The sequence below is a fragment of the Coregonus clupeaformis genome, unplaced genomic scaffold (genome assembly GCF_020615455.1).
Source record: "Coregonus clupeaformis isolate EN_2021a unplaced genomic scaffold, ASM2061545v1 scaf0039, whole genome shotgun sequence".
NCBI lineage: Eukaryota > Metazoa > Chordata > Actinopteri > Salmoniformes > Salmonidae > Coregonus > Coregonus clupeaformis.
The window spans coordinates 562,824-581,160 of NW_025533494.1; the positions used below are offsets into that span (position 1 = coordinate 562,824).

The 18,337-nt window shown below is 45.0% G+C and overlaps 1 protein-coding gene across 2 annotated transcripts; it reads left to right on the top strand.

The window, feature by feature from the left end:
- Positions 1-1,198: 1,198 nt before the first annotated feature.
- Positions 1,199-18,313, top strand: LOC123483158 (kinesin light chain 2-like). Of its 2 annotated transcripts, none has more exons than XM_045212671.1 (15): positions 1,199-1,640; positions 3,314-3,562; positions 5,052-5,174; positions 5,605-5,788; positions 6,092-6,308; positions 6,480-6,669; positions 6,813-6,986; positions 7,195-7,294; positions 8,447-8,496; positions 8,727-8,794; positions 8,918-9,026; positions 10,842-10,988; positions 11,543-11,667; positions 12,191-12,248; positions 15,011-18,313. In XM_045212671.1, the coding sequence occupies exons 2-15, from the start codon at positions 3,332-3,334 to the stop codon at positions 15,092-15,094; spliced, it is 1,860 nt and encodes a 619-aa protein (XP_045068606.1). In that variant the 5' UTR covers positions 1,199-1,640; positions 3,314-3,331; the 3' UTR covers positions 15,095-18,313. The 2 variants fall into 2 exon arrangements, with proteins under 2 accessions (XP_045068606.1, XP_045068607.1); XM_045212672.1 differs by lacking the exon at positions 1,199-1,640 and adding an exon at positions 1,839-1,945.
- The last annotated feature ends 24 nt before the right edge of the window (positions 18,314-18,337 follow it).

Sequence of the window (18,337 nt, forward strand, 5' to 3'; positions counted from 1 at the left end):
GGCCCAGACTTCCTGATCAGGTCACATGATCCTGAAAAACACCTGTCCCTAGTGAAGGGGAAGAACAATATGATCTATTAATAAATCATTTTTATTGATCAATTATCTCCTTCCTCTCCTCTATCATCACATTGTGTTTCAGAACAAATGGAATGAGAGATCTAGAACAAACCGTTAGAGATCTAGAGTCTCTGCCAGGATTCCACAAGCTTTGCTTCTAATAGAACCCCTTTGAAAGGATCTCCCTGCTTGTAACATAGCAGCCAATCACAGAAGGGAATCATTTTTTGTGTAACACTGCATAGACCAGAGTTATGCTTGGTAGCTAGTAGAGTTTGAGTGGAGGATTCTAACGCTTGTGGATTTGGAGAGTATTTTTGCACATGCCATTGTTTCTGCAGCAGCTTTTTTGCCTTTTGCCTCTAAACAGTAATAACGCTTGTACATACAAAACAAATGTACTTCTGTAATGTATCTTAGGCCTTGTTTTTTATTTGAAATATTTTGTAGTACTGCTTTTTCATGTTTATGTTGTCAATTAAACTGATGTGCGATGGAAAAGTGGAACTGTTCATTGTTTTGATTTTTAAATAAATACTCCTGATTTGTATGTCCTCTGGTGTATTTTCATTCATTCATTTGAAAGAAATCTAGGAATGAACATAGCCTATTTTATAAGTTTAAGTTCAGTTCAAGTTTTTTAGGCATCTGTAGACAGTGGTGTAAAGTACTTAAGTAAAAATAATTTAAAGTACTACTACCTACCTAAGTAGTTTTTTGGGGTATCTGTACTTTACTATTTATATTTTTGACTACTTTTACTTTTACTCCACTACATTCCTAAAGAAAATGTAGTCGTTTTTACTCCATACATTTTCCCTGACACCCAAAAGTACTCGTTACATTTTGAATGCTTAGCAGGACAGGAAAATGGTCCAATTCACACACTTTTCAAGGTCATCCCTACTGCCTCTGATCTGGCGGACTCACTAAACACAAATCCTTCGTTTGTAAATGATGTCTGAGTGTTGTAGTGTGGCTATCAGTACATTTTAAAAACAAGACAATTGTGCCATCTATGTAGCCAAATACATGTCTACATTAGAAAAAAAAAGGAATACCTACTGCCCCAACATCATGCCCCTTCCCCTCTAGTTGGGTGGCGGGGCGGTAGCGGTGATGTCATAGCGCCCAGCCTGTGGATTGTGGGAGAATTCTGACAACAGCCATTTTCGGGTCGCGACTGTCATCGTTGGAACACACTTCTAAAACTGTGCGAGAACGCAGCGGTCCCTCACTATCTTTAAAACAACTTCTGAGGATGGATAGGACGATGTCGACTCATAGCAAATAGTGTTCCTGTATTTTGAGCGCTGCTCTGGTTCAAGCCAAGCTACAAAGACAAGAGAACATTGACTAGGCTAATTCGTGGCAGGCTCGAATTCATTAGCTAGCCAGGCAGCAATGCTAGCATAATTGGTTACAATGTATTGCTTGGAATTTGCGAGTTTTTAGACGGCAGCGGCATTATACAACGGGATTAAAGCCAGTGGTGTTTCGTGGGCTATTTTTATAGTGCAGCAGGCCGAAAAACGTGTCATCGGGATTTAACCGGCGGGCGGACTGGGGAGAGAGAGAAGGTACATAGATGTGGTACACAGACTCACTTTTGTTGTTACCTGACTACATTTAACAATTTGCTTAGCCGTAGGAAACGTATCACTTTAAAGATCTGTAATATTATCCTGTCAATGTTTATATAAGCGCAGGTTTATATCGGTATCTCCTCAGCCTTGACGTTGTCATTGCCGTCCAGGAGCGTAGCCCACTCTTTAAAAAAGTGATGGAAGTGGAGCATCAAAACAGTCCGTCGTGCTTTGTTTGAGCTCGAGGTAGCCGGGGGCAGCGCACTTGTCTTGGGGAAAATAGAACCGTTTCGATTAAGGTAACGTTTGGATTGAGAGTCAATACGAGGTTTTTGAGTGTATTTTTAACAGAATATTAATTAAATTGGCTTATATTTTGACGTCCATTCGAGAGAGCTAGGATACTTAAATCATACCAGTGTTCCTCTCCCAGACTAGGCTCGTGATATCACCAACGTTCTACAATGTTGCCAATCGAGCTCGTCTTGGTTCGCTACATTGTTTGGACGAGTCATCGCTTATTTTAAGTCTTGAGGAAATTGTTGTGGTCATCATGAATTAGTATAGAGACTTTACACAGTGTTCTCACGACCGCATCCATTGCAGAAAGAAATGCAGAAGCATATTTCCTTCTGGGCCTCAAACCTGCCGCTATGCTTACAAACATGTCGGAGTGTTTTTTGTAGGACATGAGCCTATGTGTGACAATTAGGCCTATCATGCTATGTACGATATAGGCCTGGATCTTATAATAGTTTAGGTCTCTCAAACTACTAAATTTATTTTATTTCCGTGTAATGCTCTGCTCTATCGATCTCCTTCATTGATCCTCTGTCTCCCATTTCTTGTCATCCTGTGAGAGGGGCGGTAACGAAAGTGTGTCGGCCCATATACTAGGTTACTATTGACAGTAAGATGGATCGATAACAAGAGTTGCAAATTGCCAAACGTCCCATACAGTGTTTGAGAGATTTGTTAGCTGTGGCAATCGGATGGGAAATTACGGGATCGCTCATATTGGTGCATTGCAGTCAATGGATTGTGCGGGCGGGGAAGGGAGGAGGAGGGAGGTGATGTTGTGGGCGAGGGCCTCCTGGCGTCGGGAGAGGAGAACAGGTGCGCGTCCACAACAAAGCAGAGGAGTGGAGGAGAAGTGGCGGAGTCGCGCATTTCTGCTCGGTCCAGCTACAATTCTGCGACGATGCGTGTGTTTACCTTCCATGATTCCATTTAGTCAGTTCTGTTCTCTCGCGAGATAGAAAGACTGACTATAAAGGTAGTGCCACGCAAACGATGTATAGAATAGCTTTGTAACTGAAATGCTCACAGCTCATTAATTAATTTATTCAAGCTCAAAAGATGAGTCCCATTGGAACAGAGGCAGAGGGTGCAGAGGAGTGAGCTGTGGCATGGTTGGTTGTTGGTAACAGACTGAACAGTTCTGTTTGAACAAAATCTCTCTTGATTTGGACATAATTTATTCTGAGAGATTTTCTTCCTCTAATGCGCATCCTTGAAATAATCTCATAGTCGGACATTAATTATTTCTGAGTCTTGTAATATTATTTGATGGCTCTTCCTCTAACTACTAACTAGCCTTGATTCTAAGAGCTTTGAAGAAGAATATGGGAACTCAAGACTAACCTCTCTAACTCTCTCCCCTCCAGTGTGTGTGAACTCAGGTTATGTCCACCATGGTGTACCCACGCAGCGAGGAGACCCTGGAGCGCCTGACCCAGGATGAGATAGTGCTCAACACCAAGGCTGTGATGCAGGGCCTGGAGACCCTCCGAGGGGAGCATGCCCAGCTCCTCACATCCCTGCTGGACTGCACACAGCCACCCGCTGCCCAGGAGAAGTCAGGCCTGCTGCGCAAGAGCCTGGAGGCCATAGAACTGGGCCTGGGAGAGGCACAGGTAGGAGAAAGGGAGGGGGTGGGAGAGATGGGTAAGGAGAGATAAGGGGGAAAGAGGGGTTGAGGGATGGAGAGAGGGGGGGAAAGAAAGAGAAAAGAGAGAGAATAGAGGGGGTTGAGTGGAAGATGCTTACTGCTCTGGTTTAGAGATACAGGATGATGATGATGCAATGATGAGAAATCACGAGGGGGAAGGGTGAAAAAGATGATGCTGGTCCTCTACGTGGTACATTGTGTGACTAAGAGTGAAGGAGAGGATATATTTAGATTAATGTCTCTTATAGAAAGAGAGGACAATGAATTATAGAGAATATGGAAGTTGTTCTTCTTGTATGAATGTGCCAGTGGGAATCTGTCTTAGACACAGATGGACTGATATAACATGAAATGCGTAAAAGAACATCCCAAAATACATATTCAAAGCTTTCCCTCCCTGCCTGCCACTCAACTCACTCCTCCATCTCCCCACCCTATTTTGAATAGAGTAGAATATAATTATACATTGTCCACCAAAGAGGACATTCTCTGCACTGGTCTCAGAATAGGTTACAACAAGCAGTCTGTCATGGGAGGTAGCCTAGCGGTTTGATCGTTGGGCCAGTAACCGGAAGGTTGCTCTTCGAATCCCTGAGCCGACAAGGTGAACAATCTGTTGATGTGCTCTTGAGCAAGGCACTTACCCTAATTGCTCCAGAGTCACCATTGATAATAGGATATGCAAAAAAACATTTCCATTTCAAACATGTATTCATACACACTTGAACATGTGTGAAATAGAACACATATAAACACTGACTAAATAATAATAATGTATTATTATTATTATTATTATACACACTCATTCCCCAGACTACCACTTCCCTCCCTTTGAAACCAAAACATGATCAAAGCTTTCCTGTATTATTTTAACCCCTCCCTATTTGCCAGGTTGTCATTTAAAATAAGAGTTAGCTCTTAATTGACCTGCTTAGATAAATGAAGGTTAAATAGATCAAATAAACTCCCTCTCTTCAGGTGATCATCGCCCCAAGGCTAGCCGCTTACTCTTTAGAAACAAAAACATTCTCAAGGCTTTCTCTCTTCGTTCAATTAACCCTTTTGAATCAATTTCTGCGGCCCTGCGGAAATCGAATTATCATAATACAATAGTCCCCATAAATATCTGTCTAAGCAAGAGATATCAGTTTTTTTGCAAGGGCTGCATCTCAGTCGCCGATATCGGCCTTCTGCGGTGAAAGGTGGCCGAGCTACAGCGGTGTTTGTCAGACCAGGAGACATTCCAAAAAATCGGTCTTCTCACGAAAATGTCTGTATGACTATATTTCTGGGGGGACACCTAAAGGGGTCCTAAAATTCAAACTCAAATATCTAAATGATCCATGGTATGACCATTTTATAAGAATTCCATATGTCAGCTTAGTAGAACCCCCACCCCGGCTTAGACTGTAGAGGGTTAACCCCTCATTCCATCCCTCCCTCCCTCTCCCCAGGTGATCATTGCCCTGTCGGGTCACCTGAGTGCTGTGGAGTCAGAGAAACAGAAGCTAAGAGCCCAGGTCAGACGACTGTGTCAAGAGAACCAGTGGTTAAGAGACGAGCTGGCAGGAACACAGGTACATATACAGCATATCACTACATACTGCTTACAGTGGTAGTTGACTCTAATATCAATGGTTGTCAGATGTTTCTAAAACCAAAGTGATTAAAACGTTTTGAGTCCATGTCCCAATGTAGCTCAGTTGGTAGAACATGGCTTACAGCGCCAGGGTTGTGGGTTCGATTCCCACGGGGGACCAGTATGAGAAAAGTATTACAATGTATGCACTCACTACTGTAAGTCGCTCTGGATAAGAGTGTCTGCTAAATGACATAAATGTAAAATGTACACAGTCGATGGTGTGGGATGTGGACTCATCTCGTCAATTTCGATTTTGGAGTATGCTATCATTTTAAACCTTCCAAAGCAAAACATTTGCCAAGCTTCCCCTCCCTCACACTCACATCTCCTCCCTCTCCCCCTCCCCTCCCCTCCCCTCCCCCCAGCACAAGCTGCAGCGTAGTGAGCAGAGTGTTGCCCAGCTAGAGGAGGAGAAGAAACACCTGGAGTTCATGAACCAGATCAAGAAGTTTGATGATGACGTGTCACAGTCTGAGGAGAAGGCTGCAGGGCAGACGTCTAAAGACAGCCTGGACGACCTGTTCCCCAATGATGACGACCAGGGACAAGGTATGATGATTGGTTGATTGACTGATCTGATTAATTGATCAAGAAGAAGAAGACCATTGAGGGGAATCCCACAAAAGTCTAAATTAAAATTTTCCAACCCAGAGACTGTAGTCAACATCTGTAGAGCAATAGCCCATCAAATCCTGTGACATCATCAGCTGTAGCAGAGCACTAACGTTGATGTTGTCACAGGGTTGCATTCACAAATGGTGCTAGACATTTTGAGTCAAGTCCTGTTGGAGCAATGTACCAAGAATGAGACCTCTCCTCTCCTCTCCCTTCTATTTTCCTTCCCCCCTCCAGCCCAGCCCAGTGGAGAGGTGGCGGCCCAGCAGGGTGGTTATGAGATCCCAGCCCGCCTGAGGACCCTCCACAACCTGGTGATCCAGTACGCCTCCCAGGGGAGGTACGAGGTGGCCGTGCCCCTCTGCAAACAGGCCCTGGAAGACCTGGAGAAGACCTCCGGACACGACCACCCTGACGTGGCCACCATGCTCAACATCCTGGCCCTGGTCTACAGGTGTGTGTGAATAGGATGGAGAGATGGATGGGTGCAGAGAGGATGTGTAGATAGTTGTAGATACTCTTGTTCAGATGAATAGCTGGCTGAAGATAATGAATGGAGACTTACTGGTTAACTACAGGTAGCACATGTATACATCTTCCAACATTATATGATCTTTTCTTCCAGGGACCAGAACAAGTACAAAGAGGCAGCTCATCTGCTGAACGATGCCCTGGCCATCAGAGAGAAGACCCTGGGGAAGGACCACCCTGCGGTAGCCGCCACTCTCAACAACCTGGCCGTGCTCTATGGGAAGAGGGGCAAGTACAAGGAGGCTGAGCCCCTCTGTAAGAGAGCCCTGGAGATCAGAGAGAAGGTATGGATTATTACAGAGTTTTTCCTGGTTAGGTCATGTGGTCAGATAAAAATTAATAGCCCATGAATAACTCACAAGTGAAACTATATGTATGACTTGTTCTATCATGTAGGTAAAGTATTTAAATGCGTGTGTGTGTTCAGGTCCTGGGGAAGTACCACCCTGACGTGGCCAAGCAGCTGAACAACCTGGCCCTGCTGTGTCAGAACCAGGGAAAATACGAGGAGGTGGAGTATTATTACAGACAAGCCCTGGAGATCTACCAGTCCAAACTGGGGACTGACGACCCCAACGTAGCCAAGACCAAGAACAACCTGGTGAGGAGGGAGAGAGATTGTAGTAGATGGGTTGAAGAGCTACATTTTCAGTAATGAATTCCCCCTGAAAGATTTTATCAAGATGAATCAAATTGAAAAGACTGATGTTTTTTGCAAACTTGGTATTGTTACATTTATTTGCTTGTGTATTGAATTGAGTTGTATTTTCGCATCAAACCATTTGACATGTTTCATCTCATCTCTCTAGGCTACATGCTACCTCAAACAGGGAAAGTTCAAGGATGCTGAGTCTCTGTACAAAGAGATCCTGACCAGAGCACATGAGAAGGAGTTTGGATCAGTCAACAGTGAGTGTCCTACAACCAGCAGTCCTACAGAGGACATTAACACATCAGGGCTGCATCCCAAATTCCATCATGGCCAGCTAATCATGCCCTCATTCCTAATTGGCATATATCACTCCTCACCTATCCACCTCATAGCTGATTTGTTGTGAACGTTCTGGCACAAAATGGTTGCCGTACACGCCCAGGTGGGTGCTACATATTGGTGGTGGATGAGGTGAGTTTCCCCCTACTATGTAAAGCGCTTTCAGTACCTCGGTAGAAAACGCTATATAAATCCAATCAATTGTTACTAATTAAATGGCACCCTATTCCCTATGTAGTGCACTACTTTGGACAAGAGCCCTGTGGGAATAGGGTGCCATTTGGGATGTAGCCTAGTACTACATGTGCCACCACAACAGACCAACCAACCAACTCCATCAACTCTTCATGTAGCATTAGAAGAGGTGTGAATCAACAGTATGTCCTTTCTGGCTGTGACTGCCCAGTAAACCCTGTGGTCATTGGCTGGCCATGCGTGGCCGTGTCCTGGCTAAAACAGGCTATCTGTCATGTGTAAAGCATCTTAATGCACCACCGTGTCCAGATCACTGCCTTTAAGCCAATCAAACCCTTACACACTCTCTCACGCTCTGTAGAGCACAGTACAGGAGGGGGTCTGGCATGGGTCAGCATGGTACACTTTGTGTTCCCACACACACTGTAGGTTTCACATAGTTAGCATTGAGGTGGAATACTCTTTTAATGATATGCCATAAATGAATCCATTTGGTTTTAAATGCAAACACCTTTTATTTGTTGTGTGAGGGAACGTACAGTATACGTGTGGTATACTTTTCTGGTCCTTGCAATAAAATATATGAACGTACAAATGAAACCGTGCCACTCATCCCCTCTTCTCCTCTCTTCCTCCTCCTCTCTTCATCCTCTCCTCTCCTCTCTTCTTCTCCTCCTCTCTTCTCCTCCTCTCTTCATCCTCTCCTCTCCTCCTCTCTTCTCCTCTTCTCTTCATCCTCTCCTCTCCATCTCCTCTTCTCCTCCTCTCTTCATCCTCTCCTCTCTTCATCCTCTCTTCTCCTCCTCTCTTCTCCTCCTCTCTTCATCCCCTCCTCTCTTCATCTCCTCCCCTCCTCCTCTTCTTCTCTCTTGCAGACGACAACAAGCCAATCTGGATGCATGCGGAGGAGAGAGAGGAGAGCAAGGTAGCTCCAGTATGACTGATCTGAACCATGGTCCCACTGTATCACTGTTAATGGCAGCTTATTAACTCTGATGGATAGGTAGACTAATAGGACAGAGAGGAACACAGAGAATATTCAAGTATTAATAATAGAGGAGGCTTTATAATAAGGTCATAATTCATGTCTACTGCTGCTAACTGCCCCTCTATTCTCTCTGTCTTTCTGCACTCTCTTATCGCTCTCTCTCTCAGGGGAAGAAGAAGGAAGCTAGTCCCTGTGTAGAGTATGGGAGCTGGTACAAGGCCTGCAAAGTTGACAGGTGAGAGTTACTATTCAATTTAATTTGAATGAGAGATAAATACACAGAACTCAGTGTTTAAAATTATATAAACATTGTGGTTTAATGATGACATGATATTGACATGTACTTAATTCCTGTCAGTCCTACTGTCAATACCACCCTGAAGAGCCTGGGGGCGCTGTACCGCAGACAGGGTAAACTACAGGCAGCTGAGACACTGGAGGAGTGTTCTACCAAGACACGCAAGCAGGTACTAGTAATACATTATCAGGTACTAGTAATACATTATCAGGTACTAGTAATACATTATCAGGTACTAGTAATACATTATATGGTACTAGTAATACATTATCAGGTACTAGTAATACACTATCACTATCGGGTACTAGTAATACACTATCACTATCAGGTACTAGTAATACACTATCAGGTACTAGTAAAACACTATCAGATACTAGTAATACACTATCAGGTACTAGTAATACACTATCAGTATCAGGTACTAGTAATATACCAGCAGGTACTAGTAAGACACTATCACTATCAGGTACTGGTAATTCACTATCAGGTAATAGTAATTCACTATCACTATCAGGTACTAGTAATTCACTATCAGGTACTAGTAATACACTATCATGTACTAGTAATTCATTACCACTATCAGGTACTAGTAATTCACTATCAGGTACTAGTAATACACTATCAGGTACTAGTAATTCACTACAACTATCAGGTACTAGTAATACACTATCACTATCAGGTACTAGTAATACACTATCACTATCAGGTACTAGTAAAACACTATCAGATACTAGTAATACACTCTCACTATCAGGTACTAGTAATACACTATCAGGTACTGGTAATTCGCTATCAGGTACTAGTAATTCACTATCAGGTACTAGTAATACACTATCATGTACTAGTAATTCATTACCACTATCAGGTACTAGTAATACACTATCAGGTAATAGTAATTCACTATCAGGTACTAGTAATTCACTATCAGGTAATAGTAATTCACTATCACTATCAGGTACTAGTAATTCACTATCAGGTAATAGTAATTCACCATCAGGTAATAGTAATTACATTTACATTTACATTTTAGTCATTTAGCAGACGCTCTTATCCAGAGCGACTTACAGGAGCAATTAGGGTTAAGTGCCTTGCTTAAGGGCACATCGACAGATTTTTCACCTAGTCGGCTCGGGGATTAGAACCAGCGACCTTTCGGTTACTGGCACAACGCTCTTACCCACTAAGCTACCTGCCGATAGTAATTCACTATCAGGTACTAGTAATTCACTATCATGTACTAGTAATTCATTACCACTATCAGGTACTAGTAATTCACTATCAGGTACTAGTAATTCACTATCAGGTACTAGTAATTCACTATCAGGTACTAGTAATTCACTATCATGTACTAGTAATTCATTACCACTATCAGGTACTAGTAATTCACTATCAGGTACTAGTAATTCACTATCAGGTACTAGTAATTCACTATCAGGTACTAGTAATTCACTATCAGGTACTAGTAATTCATTATCACTATCAGGTACTAGTAATACACTACCACTATCAGGTACTAGTAATACACTACCACTATCAGGTACTAGTAATTCACTACCACTATCAGGTACTAGTAATTCACTATCACTATCAGGTACTAGTAATTCACTATCACTATCAGGTACTAGTAATTCACCATCGGGTACTAGTAATACACTATCACTGTCAGGTACTTGTAATACACTATCACTATCAGGTACTAGTTATACACTATCAGGTACAAGTAATTCACTATCAGGTACTAGTAATACACTATCACTATCAGGTACTGGTAATACACATTCAGTCAAAAAAGCTTTTATTATACAATCATTCAAAAAATCAGGTCCTACACAATCACTGAAAAAGCAGGTACAAGCACTGAGACACTGACAGTGCAATTACCAAGGGCTGTAGTCTAGAGTCTTGAAGCTCTCACATACACTCTGTTTCAACCCTGCTGACATTTAGGATTCATTATCATGTCTCTCTCTCTCTCCCCCCCCAGGGTATAGATGCCATTAACCAGAGTAAGGTGGTGGAGCTCCTGAAGGATGGGGCACCAGGAGGGGGGGAGCGACGGCAGAGCCGGGAGGGTCTCAACGGCCCCCAGCGGGGGGACTGTGAGGGGGACGACGGAGCAGAGTGGAATGGGGTACGGCGCACCTGTCAGTGTCTTATTATTGTTGAAAGATGTAGAATTCAGTGAACATACGGTCAAATTAGGGCTGGGCGATATATCTAATTAATTCCAAAATAACAAAAAGGGCATTTTTATAGACAGACTTGAAAGCCAGATCAGTGATTATTGCAAAAAAGCAGGTTAAAATAATTAAATGTAGAGTGGGTCTTATGGTTGAAGGCTTATATTTAGCCTAGGTATAATTTTAGAAGCCCTGAATTCATAAAAGTATTCCCAACCGTTTGAAATGCAGTGTATTTACCTTTTTAATTGTGCAACAAAGCTTATTTAGAGAGAAAAACAATTGAGTATATATTGTGAATCGCCCGTAAGTTAGAAAAATGTAGATGTTTATTTTTTTCTAGCAACAATGTGTAGCTAAAATCTAGTGTGATGTTTGTTGTGCCTGACAAATACATTGATAGAAGTAATAAAAAGGCTTACATAAATATTTATTACATAAATAATAACTTGATTTCTGTTAAGAGGCCACTCCTTAATGTGTAGTGGTTGTCTTGTTCTCTCAGGAAGGGAACGGTTTGTTGCGTCGGAGCGGATCCTTTGGGAAGATCCGTGAAGCGCTGCGTAGGAGCAGTGAGATGCTGGTGAAGAAACTACAGGGCAGTGGCCCCCAGGAGCCCCGCAACCCAGGGTGAGAGAAACTGTGTGTCTGGACCCTAGCCCATCACTGATCATACTGTGTGTCTGGACCCTAGCCCATCACTGATCATACTGTGTGTCTGGACCCTAGCCCATCACTGATCATACTGTGTGTCTGGACCCTAGCCCATCACTGATCATACTGTGTGTCTGGACCCTAGCCCATCACTGATCATACTGTGTGTCTGGACCCTAGCCCATCACTGATCATACTGTGTGTCTGGACCCTAGCCCATCACTGATCATACTGTGTGTCTGGACCCTAGCCCATCACTGATCATACTGTGTGTCTGGACCCTAGCCCATCACTGATCATACTGTGTGTCTGGACCCTAGCCCATCACTGATCATACTGTGTGAATGTTTTGTGTTTCCCTCAGGAGGTTTGTTCTTTGGTGGGGAGCCGACTAGGCACCTGAGTTAGTAACCTAATGTCAAAAAGGAAACACCCAGGCAATGAAACATTTTCTATTGATGCTAACTGAAACGTAAACGTCTGTCTGTGTGTTCCTCAGGATGAAGAGAGCCAGCTCCCTCAACTTCCTCAACAAGAGTGCAGAAGACCCCTCACAGGTACCATCTGTTAACCCTACATCACTGTCACTGAGCTATGAACCTGTTAGTTACCAGCCAAGGACTGCTGTCACTGAGCTATGAACCTGTTAGTTACCAGCTGTCACGATCGTCAGGGAGAGACCAATGCGCAGCGTGTTGAACGAACATAGTGAACTTTATTATCTTTAGTGATAATCGACACAATAAACAAAACAAGAAACGACTCGTGACGTCCACGGTATCAATGACCGAACACGGAACAAAAACCCACAAACACAAAGGGAAAACATACAGTTTAAATATGGCTTCCAATCAGAGACAACCAGCCAACAGCTGACACTCGTTGCCTCTGATTGGGAGTCACTCAGGCCAACATAGAAATAGACAAACTAGAACCCCCAACATAGAAATATAACACATAGAATAAACACACCCTGGCTCAACAAATAGAGTCCCAGAGCCAGGGTGTGACAGTACTGCGGACTGCGAACTGCGACCGCGCCTCAATAAGAGCAAAACAGGGGAGGGCTGGGTGGGCATACCTCCTCGGCGGCGGTTCTGGCTCCGGCCTTGCCCACCACCCTCCAATAAACCCCCCATAGCGCCCCTGGTCCGGTCTGGCCCCGCTGGCTGGAGCTGACCTGGACGTAGCAGGAGCGGCTAGCTTCAGCTCCGTTGTGGAGCAGTTGAGCGGTACCTGATTTGGCACCGATAACCCAGGCACGGGTTGTGCCGGACTGACGACGCGCACCCCTGGCTTGGTGCGTGAGGCAGGAACTGACCGGACCGGGCTGACGATGCGCACCCCTGGCTTGGTGCATGGAGCAGCAACGGGCCGGACCGGGCTGACGATGCGCACCCCTAGCTTGGTGCGTGGAGCCGGAACGGGCCTCACCGGACTGACGACTCGCACCCCTGGCTTGGTGCGTGGAGCCGGAACGGGCCTCACCGGACTGACGACTCGCACCCCTGGCTTGGTGCGTGGAGGAGGGACGGGCCTTACCAGGCTGACGACTCGCACCCCTGGTTTGGTGCGAGTGGCCGGAACAGGCCGGGCCGGGCTGGCGACGCGCACCGTAGACTTGGTGCGAGTGGCAGGAACAGGCCGGGCCGGGCTGGCGATGCGCACCGTATACTTGGTGCGAGTGGCAGGAACAGGCCGGGCCGGGCTGGCGACGCGCACCGTATACTTGGTGCGAGTGGCAGGAACAGGCCGGGACGGGCTGGCGACGCGCACCGTAGACTTGGTGCGAGTGGCAGGAACAGGCCGGGCTGGCGACGCGCACCGTAGACTTGGTGCGAGTGGCAGGGACAGGCCGGACCAGGCTGGCGACGCACACCGTAGGCTTGGTGCGTGGAGCAGGGACAGGCCGGGCTGGGCTGTCGACGCACACCGTAGGCTTGGTGCGTGGAGCAGGGACTGGCCGGACTGGGCTGGCGACGCACACCGTAGGCTTGGTGCGTGGAGCAGGGACAGGCCGGACCGGGCTGGTGACGCACACCGTAGGCTTGGTGCGTGGAGCAGGGACTGGCCGGACTGGGCTGGCGACGCACACCGTAGGCTTGGTGCGTGGAGCAGGGACTGGCCGGACTGGGCTGGCGACGCACACCGTAGGCTTGGTGCGTGGAGCAGGGACAGGCCGGACCGGGCTGGCGACGCACACCGTAGGCTTGGTGCGTGGAGCAGGGACTGGCCGGACTGGGCTGGCGACGCACACCGTAGGCTTGGTGCGTGGAGCAGGGACAGGCCGAACCGGGCTGTGGAGACGGATAGGAGCCCTGGAGTGAAGAGCGGCCACAACCCGTCCTGGCTGAATGCCTACCCTCACACACTCTGTGTGAGGCATCCGCACAGGACGTACAGGGCGGTGTATCCGTAACCTGGTGGCCTCCAGAATCCGCCCCTCTTTTGCCTCCGTCAGCCCCGTCGTCCATGCCGTGTGCCCCCCCCTAAAAAATTTCTGGGGTTGCCTCTCGACCGCCCGACGACGACCCTGATCACGCCGTTGCTCCTCTCTACGGCGCGCCTCCACCGTCTCTTCTCCCGGCGCTTCCTCCCATGTCCAGCCCAAGAGCTGCCCCTGGACACGCTGCTTGGTCGTTGCATGGTGGGTTTTTCTGTCACGATCGTCAGGGAGAGACCAAGGCGCAGCGTGATGAACAAACATACTTTAATTAGTTAAAGTTTAAACATGAATACCAAAACCAGAAACGACTCGTGACGTCCACGGTATCAATGACCGAACACGGAACAAAAACCCACAAACACAAAGGGAAAACATACAGTTTAAATATGGCTCCCAATCAGAGACAACCAGCCAACAGCTGACACTCGTTGCCTCTGATTGGGAGTCACTCAGGCCAACATAGAAATAGACAAACTAGAACCCCCAACATAGAAATATAACACATAGAATAAACACACCCTGGCTCAACAAATAGAGTCCCAGAGCCAGGGTGTGACACCAGCCAAGGACTGCTGTCACTGAGCTATTAACCTGTTAGTTACCAGCCAAGGACTGCTGTCACTGAGCTATTAACCTGTTAGTTACCAGCCAAGGACTGCTGTCACTGAGCTATTAACCTGTTAGTTACCAGCCAAGGACTGCTGTCACTGAGCTCCTGAGTTATACATCTGAATGAAAAGATTGGACTTCCATTAAAGTTTTAGATTTAGTTAGTGCTATGTTGTTGTTTGGTGTCTACACCTTATCACTTTGGTGTCTATCCCTTATCAAACCTCCTTTCTGTTTTCTCTCTCTCTCCCTCCCTCTCTCCAGGACGCCAACACCGGCCTATCAGAATGCAGAGGACTGAGTGCCAGCAATGTGGACTTGTCAAGACGCAGCTCCCTGATTGGTTAAACAGAGACGGGAGGCGGGACCAGGAGGAGGAAGGCCCAATGACGGGACCAGGCGGAGGAAGGCCCAATGAGGAGAGGCAGTTTGCCACCTGAGGCGATCAAAACACACTTCAGATCCAACACTCGCATTCAAGACAAGTTTTCTAAAGAAACAAGAAAAAGTATTGCGTAAAACCTGATTTGACGTGGCTTTTTGTGACTCAGACGTCTCTGTCTTCTTCACTGTATACTTCGCTGGCATCTATCAAACAAGTACAGAAAATCATATTTAAACGGCATGCTGCTTACTAGAACGTGGAATGTCTGCACTAGACACTCATGGTGACTCTGAGGCATAGCACCGTGATAGAATCCATATTATTATCGCAGCGTGACGAATTTCTATCTTATCCCGCCCACTCTCGTACAGACACTCAACCTTAGGTAGGCTAGTTCTATTCTGATTTATATCTTAGAGAAGTGTAACCTAGGTCAGTGTGCTGCTAACGGTTTAGCTTCCTCCACTGTCCCTGTCCCCATATCTGGCTCGAACTAGTGATCCTCTGCTTCGCAACACACGTGACCGCCCTCCATGACAACGTGCAAACCGAATACAAAAGGTACCAGTTGGTTAGTTCCATCGGCGACATTTCAGGCTAGCTGTGGAGTGAGGTTACGGTACGTTCTTAACTCTGTTACAGAAGCATCACACTCAGCTCACTAGTGGCGTGATTACTGCAAATGCTAACAACCCATTCAATGGGTATCACAGTGCTTGAGCCATATAAATCATATATGTTTTTAAGACGAGTTAAAAGAGGTATGAACTACAGCTGTTAGAAACTTCAGCGAGGTCAAAGACAAAGATGGTACACAATCATTTTGGGATGTCGGAAATACATTGGTGTATTTAAACATCAACTGGGAGAAAAAACGGCACTGACCAGTTTAACCTCTCCTTTTCTGTATTTTTGTTATGTATATACAGGTTTAAGTTATTTTATATTTCTTTCTTTGTATATAGCGCACAGACAGGTTTTTGTTTAAACTGGTTAGAGGTTAGGAGAACCTCTGATTGGGAGACAGACGCTGGAAGAGGACAGTAAGAAAAGAGTGAAGAGAAGAGAGAAACGGGAATATAGACTATTGAGGAGAAGAGAGAAACATGGAATATAGACTATTGAGGAGAAGAGAAACAGGGAATATAGACTATTGAGGAGAAGAGAGAAACAGGGAATATAGACTATTGAGGAGAAGAGAGAAACAGGGAATATAGACTATTGAGGAGAAGAGAGAAACAGGGAGAATATTGGCACTTAATGTGTCCTAACTTCTAGTCCAATTTTCGCTTAGTCTCCCATTGACATCAAGTGAAAATTTGACAAAATTGAGGTTAGAATTTCCCCCTGAATCTATAGCCTGATCTGGCTAGATATGTTTGTGCCCTAATCAACTACTGTTCCGTTCGTTGCCTTGCCAGACAATTATGAACGTGACAGATAAGAGGAGTTGGCTAAAGCTAAAAAAATATCGGAGACCAGGTTCGTATTCATTAGGCACTAAACAGACTGAAACAGGGAGGAACTATCTGGACTTTTCCAATAAGAAACTCTCGTTTTCATTTTCGGTTGCAAAAACGTTTTGTACGGTGTGCACTAATGAATGCAAGACCAGGCTAATTTAGTTAATCTCAGACCTGGGGAATATACTGGAAATGCTGACGTGACAAACAATACCAGTGTATCTCAGTCAGTGTGTAGCCTGTTAACATGGCGCGGTACAAATGCCTGTTTAGCTCCAACACTGAAGTCCCATTTCTCTTACGTGATCTGGTGGTGTTGTTACTAAAAACACATTAGCCTGACTGATGCTGTGGAGGTGAATGTGCTCCTATGTCGTGCATTGGTTTTAGCAAATGCAAGGTCACATATCTACCACAGCACAATGTTTCTCCCCCAATCGAATATAATTAGATCTCTACATAGTTGTAATGCCCTCGTATTAGTTAAGATGTGTTACAATACAGTGCATCTGTTTCTGTAAGAGGTTAGCATTAGGCATACCGTATGTAACTCGTGGCCTCTAGTTATTGTAGCGTCAGTTATCTGTTCTTGGTTGGCCTTTACTGAATAATGTGAGCATGATATGTCCTTATCTTTTTATATAAAACAATGATCCTTTTATTATGACTTATGTTGATTGGAAAGAATCTGATCGGTTTACAGAAAACTGCTCTCTGATCTAACCAATGACAGTCCTTCACCAAATGTTATCATTTATGTCTTATTCTTGTCTGTGATTGGCTCCGACCTCAAGTGATGATGTGTGGGGGTATTGTTGTTGAACTCTGAATGAGTGATGATTTGAATGTTAGGTTTTACTTTGATCATGGGCGAGGGGTAGGGAGGGAGGAGGTTGACTGTGTACTGTATTGTGTTGGCTCTTTTAATTGTTTTGTTTGTAAGTTAGGAGTCAAAACTCCCAAGACAAGACTGATACCAAGAGACTTGGCCACAGAATGTATATTACTGTATGTCTTTGAGAAGTAGAGTGGTCCTAACGATTTTCACCTTCTGATTGTGTTGCTAGTGCAATGTAAAGTGGGGATGGGATGGAATATTGATTTTACTGGGGAAAGAGATGATGGAACGAAAGCTTAAGTATGTGACAAATACAGGCTAGAGGGGCTAAGGAGGAAGAGAAGATTGATGATGAATGATAACAGGAAATAGAAATATGAAGTGCTGTTAGGTGAGAAACGAGCGATTCAGTGATAGAAATGGTAAATGGAACGTTGGGAGAGAGGTACTGGGAAAAGTGCTTTAAGTTTCATTGCAGCAAATAATGTACAGAAATGTCGATCTCTGTCACACACACTCAACATGTACAAACACATTATCTCCCAAACACCCACGTTGTCTAGCTATGTAAAAGTCTGTAGAAACACTGGACTGTAGTCTGTAGACCTCTGTCGACGTTGTATTTACACACCAACGAATGTTTCAAACACACCTAAACACAGTGCTCCTCTTACAAATGTATACCACATTTTCATGTAGAAGTAAGAACACCCCTCACCATCTCAGTGAGTCAGTGTGTAACTATGGAAACTGTAGAATGGAGGTAGGAGTGGAGGGGGGGAGCATTCTACTACAATAATGGATCTCTTTGTTAGTGGCCAACAATCTCGTGTATATTTTATTAAAGGTTCAATAAAGAAAAACTCCACTTTTCAAACTGATTCTGATCTGTTTGTGTCATCATT